Raw genomic sequence first — 8,922 nt, 5'->3', positions numbered from 1 at the left:
ACAAGTGGTAGCAAGCTCGCATCTCCGAAAAATATTATACATTTAACTTTTTTTGTGTTTACTTTTAGGGAAACCGTGATGTACAAATTAACCAACTGCTGTAGAAGGAGTTCCAGTGTGTCCTATAAATACACAAAGGTACATTTTGGCCTTCTAACATTCAGGTGTATTTAATAGGGCAGCATTGAGCCAGAGTTCTGAAAGCTAAACGCTGGTTGCTCTAGGTTTCTGAATTTTGAGTGTTGAAAATGCCCGCCCAAGAAAAGTATTCTAAGTAATATTAAAGCGATATTTTGCTAAAACTAATACCTAAAATAAAGGGCGTCCTGCAAAGAAGATAGATACTCACCTCTCTTGCTGCCTGTTACAGTCAGCTAAAAAGATTATGGTTATAGCATAGTGTTCATTGTGTTATTCTTCTAGCGTGAGGTGCAGCAACCATAAAAAGGCCATCTTATCCCAAAAACAAAAAATATACCGCAGTCTACCTCAAATGTGCTGGCTTCATTATTTTTCTTTAAGTTTTTTTTACCTTTTTTTTTTCTGGTGATCTGGCCACTACCACACTTCCTAACTTGGGGTGGCTCCACTCTATGGAAGAGCAATGGATCCATCTTTGGACAGCAGCATTGTCAACCTGGAGAGAGGGTAGTGTTTGATGCACTAGTAAATTTAGATGGACAAATTACAGCCAAACTCCAGCTTACACTTTTTAAGCTTGTACAGCAATGGCTTTTTGTTTCTTTAGGGATAAAGGTTTTAACTCTATGAACAGAAGCTGACCATTGTAAACACCCCTTTTCAGTTTTAAATAGTTTGTCCCAACCCTCTATCTGCCAATTTTGCTGGACAGCTCGGTCTGTTAAAAGAAGTAAAAAAATAACGCAGGTTAAGTTACAGTATAGCTGTGAAGTGCTGTTCTGTCGTTCCCCCTGCGAATAATAAATTGCTTACTACTATCCCTGTCTGTTTGACATTAATACAGCAGACAGGGACGCTTGGTCTCAAACAGGTCTTGTCTTTGGCATGTAGTTGAATTCCCCGGGCAATCTTTACAAAGCTTTTAAAAAAGAAACAAACAAAAAAAAAGAAGTAAAAAAAATAACAGACTTGTTGGCTGGATCACCAGGTGAAAATAAAGGGAGAAGCCTGAAAAAAAAAAGAAAACTAATGCAGCCACTAGATCTAAGAATTGCTAAGCTGCAATATATTATATTTTTGCTTTTGGGTTTAGATAAACTTTACAGTAAATCTAAAGAAAACACATCGTGTTTTGTTTTTCTCCCTATCTGTGTCCCATTGTGTAGATTTCCCTTTACTTCTCTCGCCCCATAGATACAAATTATTTTAAGAATGCAAAATGATCCTCCCTATTGGAAGACTTTCCCTATTCCTGTTCCAACGATTTCCTACTCTATCCAACGCTATATTATGGCTTTGGATACACTTTAACAATTAAGACAGTAGTTCAGATGCCCAAAACTGAAATGCCTAATGCAGAAAATTGGGTTAATTTTGAATGTTTGCACACTGATGTTACTTTTGGTAAAATCAACTTTATTCCAACTTCATGTCTGTCACACAATCTCACCATCTGTCTGCCCCTCACTGATGCGTTTAACCTTTTTGGGCTTAGTTAAAGAGAAATCAACGATGAAGCCTGTAAGAGTGAAACGCGCTAGAAGGGGCAGACCAGAGGTGGGACTGTACGGCACAGATGGAGCAGGAATAAAGTTGTTTTTTATACACAGTGATGTCATTGGTGTGCGACATGAATGTATAGAAATGTCACCAGCGCACCAATGATTCAATGAAGAACGTGAAAGTCCATTTATTGAAGGAACATTGCCATTCAAAAACTAGCACTTTCGGGGCCACACTGGGTCCCCTTCATCAGGTTTCAGAATTAGCCTAATGAAGGGGACCCTGTGTGGCCACAAAAGTGCCAGTTTTTGAATGGCGATGTTCCTTCAATAAATGGACTTTCACGTTCTTCATTGACTCATTGGTATGCTGGTGACATTTCTATACATTCAGTTTTTCCACGGTGCCATCCGTGGTCGCTTCAAGCACCCACCTGTATGTCAGGTATCTCTATCTGGTAAGGAGTGCAACAAGTTTTTTTTTTTTCTACCTTGGTGTGCGACAGTCTCTCATCTAGGGACTATTGAGTATTGAAGGGAGGGCGTGCTCCATTGGCAGCCACTCGGCGTTCCCCTGGCTGATGATTGGAAGCCATGAAGGAGCAGTGTCGGTTAGGAAGGATTGCACTTTTGGAGGTTTATAAGTGTTTGTTATTTGTCAATATAACTTTTTTTTTTTCATTTGCTACATTATTTAGATCAACACAGAAGAAGAAATGGACAACGAAACTGAGTGGCTTATGGAAGAAGTGTCTGGAGGCCACTCACAGCCTCACCACGAGAACGGCCATGTCAGAAGCGTGAAGGCTGGGGCGTTCACATCATTGCATGTGGATGACCTCGACAGTGAAGATGAGGTCCTGACCGTACCAGAAGTCAGAATACAGTCGGCAAGAAACCAGAAGAAGAGTGAAAAACAGCCAATAGCCACATATCCTTCCGGCAGTGACGAGAACTTGATAGGAGTTTTTAACGGAGGGCAAGAAAAGACTAGAAAGTCGAGATCTGGCCAACAAAATAAAGAGGACAAGCTGAATGTAGCTTCGTTTCATGACGACAGTGACGAGGACATGCTTAACATTTAGTGCCAGCTGCATTTTCAATCTCTGCTCCTAACTGTGCCTAAAATAACATTGTTTAAATGGACAATGCTACTGCAACCAAATACGCATAACTCAACCTGTTTTCTTTTGACCTTTTAATGGGTTGAGCCTAAAATGTAGATATTAGGGAAGACAGGGATCTTTTCTTTCTCTTCAGTTTACAGCGATAATCAGATGATGCGGATTAACCCTTTCTGCACTGAAGACTCTTAGGGAAGCTTTCTGTGCAGCATTTCTGCGTACCCCTGCACTAAATGCGATATGTAATCATTGGGATTCTGTTTTTGTTTGGTTTTTCTAAGTACGGGAGCTGGCATCTTCTTGTTCTATGTAAATTACTCTTTGTAATCAATGAAAGACTGAAGATACAAGTTAAATCTATATGTTGGATCCTCTGCCACTGGATGACATCAACAAAGTTTGACTACTATTTATTCACTTGAACTACAACTCAGGTTGGCTGAACATAGCAGCAAGTTAATCCTGCTGGCAGGGCGGTACTGCAGAACTCAATGAAGGGGACAGATCCCATCTATATTTAGGAAATGCACTCCTATATACTTGTAATACTTGTCTTGAAACCAGAGTTTAATTTAAATGTGTTGATAACATCCTTTTTTGGATTCCATACCGAAGAATGCAGTGAATAATTCTACATTTTTTTTTTTTTTTTCTTCTTTTTAAAATAATAAACATAAAATCGCTGCTTTACTGTGCACAATATCCAATTACAGAATGAAGGTATTGAACTGTGTTTATTAGAAATAACTTAATGTCTTGAAGTGGTATAGTCTGTGTTCAGCTTAAAATCAAAGCCATTGACATTTTTGTAGTTCATTTAATATTTTTGGACATTTTGTTTTCTGCCAAAATTTCTGCCACAGTGTATTCATGTAGTCTGAAATGGAAACCCTATGGAAGCCTGAAATTGCACATTTGAACTTTGATTAGGTGATCTTGAAGGGAACAAGTTTAAAACCGACTAAAAGTCTAAAAAGAAAATCTAACCGTACATGGAGTCAGTGCTCGAGACATCTTCTGGCAATATAAGGTGACTCCAGCCCCTTGCAGTCCCCTCAGTTTCCAAGAGGCGCAATGTCTGATTTCAACTGTGGTCTCATTGTAGGTAGTTCAGGTCTATTCTGATATATCACTGTGCTGTGATATCGGAATGATGGTCATAGTTCACTTATGCAGTGTCAACAGGAATCTCTCAAGGACTGTAGGTTATAAGGTAAGAAGAAAGTGGCCTATTATTAACCCCTCTAACAAGTCCACCCTCAAAGACCAAGCATCCATGTTTTCCATTACGATCTTAATTCTGATTGCAATAATTACTGCAGAGTTTTAGGTGGCACCTTGGGAAATCAGATACATATTCAGCCTAGCCAGCTGACTTTACCACTGATTTTCTTGAATGTTTTGCTCTTGCTGGTACATACAATATTTTTATGTTAAAGCTCTAGAATTCCTATATTGTGAAATAATGTCAGTCAGTGTTCTGTAGGCCATTTTTACCCTGAGATTTCGGCATTGAGTTTGCTCTGAGATAAACAGCACTCCATCTTGGTCATGTTCCAGATATTTCACCAAAAGCTTTCTTTTTAGTTAGTATTATATATTTACTTGTATGCACTCGGTGTGATGAAGATTCAGGTTTTGCTCTTAATAGTAGTGTTCGGGTTGTATCAGAGGGGAAAAAAACAAAAGCATTGGTTTCAGAAATCTTCCTGTACATCCTCTGTTGTTTTGAGTATTTAAAGGAGAACTATGGGGTCAGTGTTTTTCCCCATAGTTCTCCTAAGGATAATGGGAGGACACAAACTAGCGTCCTCCCGTCACCCAAAGCTCAGTATTCTACGACAGCTCGCGGTATACTGAGAAGCCGCAGCCGGGACGGATCCCGACATTACTGTTGAGATCCACCCAGCTGCGTGATTGACAGCTGGCTCTGCTTATCTAGAGGCAGAGCCCGCTTTACCCGCCCCCTCTCCCGTCCGTTCCACCAGTCAGCACTGGAGGATCGGGGAGGGGGGGAATCCCTGCAGGGTGCCGTGAGTGACAGTCACTTCTCTCTGCAGGGACAGGATTGAGAAGTGAGCGAGCGACGGTATGTGTTCGCTCACTTCCCGATCTAATAAGCCGACCTGTGACAGTTTAATTGTCACAGGTCGGATAGAACTATGAGGCTGAGTGATTTTCACTCGCCTCATAGTTCTCCTTTTAAGGTGTGTACATGCTTCAGTATGTTTAAGACAATGCGTGCAGCAAAAACAAACATTATTAAATCATTCAGCAAACTTTAGGCAGCTTTATTGAGGCCTTTTACCTCTTGAGAATTTTGAACGCAAGACATATGGCCTTAAAATCTTCAACAAAGGCTGCCCATCCACCGTCCACCGCAATTACTGCCAAATGACAGCGCCTGTGTAAAATGACTCTTGCAGCTAGTCTGCAGGTATCATTGAGTAAATCAGTGTTTAGTTTCACTGTATTTACTATTTCATTCACATGTAGATCAATGGTGTGACCTGCATGTGAGGTTATTCAAAAAAATTATTTTTTTAATAAAATTAATTCCTAATGTAACTTTAGTTAACCCTAATCAGTCATTAACTCGATGCTCCCCTTAGTTATTTTTCTCCGCAATTTTTTTTTTTTCTTTTTTTCAGTGTTGCATAAGAAGAAAATGCACACAAAAATAAAAATGCCTTTTCTCCATTTGCAAATGACTTTGTCATGCTTTGTGACAGAAACATCATTTTAGAGTCATTTTAAAGGGGAGAAATGATAAAATAAAATCTATACTTTTTATTTACAGTAAAACTACTTGTGCTAACAATGGTCAAAACAGACATTTCTTTTTTTCTCTTTTTGTCAATATATTTCATATGCAATACATTTTTTTTACAATAAAATATTGCCAAAAGAAAGCCCCCCCCCCCCCTCCCCCCCCCCAAAAAATAACAATGTATGTATTACTTTATTTCTTTAAGTAATGACAGTAATCAGAAAATAACTGGGCCCATAATGGAAAGGTTTTCAGAGTTAAATTAGTGGACGCAGCCTTCAGCTCCAGTTTGAGGGTATTAAACACAGATCTATATGTGTTGGCTGTGACTTTATAGAAGCCGCCTATAAGCTTTGACCTTCAAGTAGTGCTAAAGCATCCCAAAGTTCTTTGCTTGCTGTGTGCATTGTTCGTACACAATTGTATACAACAGTAGAGGTTAGATTTAAATAAACCTCATATAGAAAGGGAAAGAAAAATCTATCCTTGAAACCAAAATAAAAAAACAAAAACCTCATGACTGTGGAGAAAAATTGTTATAGAATATGTCATTAGGGAAAGCAGGGGGATACTGACTAGCTGAATGCATCAAATAATTCCTTTTCTGCGGTGTGCAGTTTATTTGTAAATAACAAATCAAGGTGCACCCCCAAGTCCAATGATACTTTTTGTCTGGTTTGGGCTAAGTATAGATTGTCCTTTATACTGAATTTTGTTTCTTAGTTAATAACCAATGCTTCATCGTCAATGGAAAATGCTTGTTATTCCTTTTGAGACTGTATCATCTTGAGGACTTCCATAGATATGATGTCATAATCATCAATTCAATAATACATGTTCCCCTTTGCAAGAAAATAGAAAAAACTCACTGCCCTGAAAAAGCTTTCATCTCTCTCTCTCTAAATGGGAATCGTGTATAGCCTATTGCAAAATATATTTGAAAGGTCAGTCCACCAAAGGTGGTATATCAACTGCAAGTCGAGTCTGGTGTGAGGAATAACTTGCAAGCTTATTTCTGGGAACTCCAGCTGTGAGATCTGACTCTGTGATCTGCCCCCTGATAGTTATGTATTACAATTGTTCCACTGATGTTCTGGTCTTGCTTCATTGTAAAGTTGTAAACATTGCAAGGTACATACATTGTTCTCTGAAGCAGTGTCAATGTGTTTTTTGTTTTTATCATGGGCTTTTTATGGAGACTGCATATAACAGTGCTGCATTATACATCCAGAAACTTGCCATTAATTGTTGTGTAACTTTTCCCAGCGGTACACGTTACTCTAATTTGCTTTCCAGTTTTGTATCTTCTAATTGATTCATCTGGGTTGATTGGTACGAAAATACTTTTTCATTTTGTTCCACTTGTAATATAAAAGTATTGAACAAATAAATTAAAAGATAAATTATAACAAAACCGTTCTGGTCTTCATTTCTGTTTTGTTTTCTCCATTGACTTTACTTTGGCTGGATATGTTTTGGCCGTAGCTGGTCCAAAGAGTCAAAGTATAGACATTTTTTTTCAGATGGCTCTGAGGATCCACATGAAATGATCACAATCGCATGATTCGTGATGACATTTCATTATTACCTTTTCTTTAATACCTTCATAGTATATTTTATATCTTACAAAAGTGTCTGTAGATATCTGGATAAAATATGGATACATCTGGATTGGTCACAGAAGCTACCACTGTAGTCACCAGGACAGAATCTCTTTAATAAGAGACACAGACAGGCCATTTTTAATAGATGTGGGAGTGGTTGGAACCCTAGTCCATTTTGTATTGCTGTGTTTTTGTTGGAGATGTACGCATTTCTTCTGTGCTTTTTTGGGACAGGGGGAAACAATAAAAATTCCGACCAATGTTCTGACTCTTCCCCATATAACATAATATAATTCTTCAATAAATTATGTATAAAAGAAAGAAATGTCTGATCTCCACTCACCTCCTGTTCCCGTGGCTCAAAAATTTGGTATTTTCTTGCACTTGTGGTAGCAGAGGAAACGGGATAAAGTAAAAATATTGACACTTTGGGCCCAATTCTGGACATCTTCACTTAGGGGTGTACTCACTTTTGTTGCCAGCGGTTTAGACATTATATGAGCCTTCCCAACCCACTTCAAAAACATCCAAACATTTTAAAAAAAATTATATGCATAGACTTTATCCAGTTTCCTCTGCTACCACAGAAAGTGCAAGAAAATCCCAAATTTTTGAGCCACGGGAACAGAGGTGAGGGGAGATCTCCCAATGCTGCTTTGGTTACAACAGTTTTATAAATGTGGATTTCTTCTCACTTCATGTTACAGCTCTGAGACAAAAATTGAAGGGAAATCTGAATGGGACACAGCAGAAAATAACTGGGGGTTTAACCTACTCCTTACTATGTCTCAAACTGTAAAAAGTGGCTATGCATACATTTTATTTCACTACATTTAATAAATAATGATCATTATGGGAAATAACACATGTGCTATAGCTTAGTTAATGGAGCCTATCATTTTATCAGCATGAGGTCAAGCAGTTGGCAAAGCAGGATGTCAGACTTCATTTGACCTCTCACCTCTAAATCTCAGGCATACAATTATGTTTAGATGGAGTAAGCTGAAGAAATGGGAAAATAGAAAAGTTTGCAGATATATGACCGTTTAATACTAAAAATGTAGATTCTTGTATAAACACATTTGTGACTTTTTGTTTTAAAAAGCTGATTGCATTTACATAAATCAGCAAAAGTGAATAAATACTATAGCTCTCCAATTGGCCACAGGCATGCGATGGGAACTTGAGAGTGCTCCATCTCTTTGTCCCCGCACACAGTGTTTCTTTTTCTTTACAGCACCTGTTTACTCTACAAAGAGGGCACTGCATTAGTACTAATCAGACCAGGACTTTTGGTCACTGTGCTGTCCTTCCTTTCCTTATCTGTATGCCCCATAATTGGTCACATGACACTGTATTGCAACACCCAGTTTGTGGGGCAAACTGGATGCTGTACAGAAAAATCAAGTGTGTGCAGGTACTGGGAAGGTGGTTTCATGTCATATATACATATATTCATGTCATATATACAATGCATGCTTATGATCAATGTCCCTAGGCACACCTAAATGATGACGGCCTTTTGTACAACCCCCAACCCTTAATTAACATATTTTACCAAAAACATTACTGGCATAATGTGCTAATAAAGGAAGCATGCTGTCTGCTTAATATGCAAGGCTATACTTTCACACTGCAGCCTACAAAACAAGATCAAGGAGAGATTTTCATGTTTCTAGAACTAAAGTGAGTTTTCTGACATTATCCAACATCATTTGTACACACTTCTGCCTACAGTTTGTTTTTTGTGCTGAAGCTAAAGCTTGAGGTGTTTAGAAGAG

The 8,922-nt window shown here is 38.5% G+C and overlaps 1 protein-coding gene across 1 annotated transcript in view; it reads left to right on the top strand.

Moving 5' to 3' along the window:
- IGF2R (insulin like growth factor 2 receptor) overlaps positions 1-3,738 on the top strand; it is a 120,202-nt gene extending 116,464 nt beyond the window's left edge. Inside the window, exons 47-48 of the mRNA XM_018565607.1 lie at positions 69-138; positions 2,342-3,738. Of these exons, the coding sequence (XP_018421109.1) occupies positions 69-138; positions 2,342-2,728 (457 nt within the window). The 3' untranslated portion in view covers positions 2,729-3,738. The remainder of the gene's footprint in view (positions 1-68; positions 139-2,341) is intronic.
- The last annotated feature ends 5,184 nt before the right edge of the window (positions 3,739-8,922 follow it).

The sequence above is a fragment of the Nanorana parkeri genome, unplaced genomic scaffold (genome assembly GCF_000935625.1).
Source record: "Nanorana parkeri isolate BGI_ZX_2015 unplaced genomic scaffold, ASM93562v1 scaffold866, whole genome shotgun sequence".
NCBI lineage: Eukaryota > Metazoa > Chordata > Amphibia > Anura > Dicroglossidae > Nanorana > Nanorana parkeri.
The sequence above is the reverse complement of the archived record's forward strand: the minus strand, read 5'-3'. Positions and strand labels throughout refer to the sequence as shown.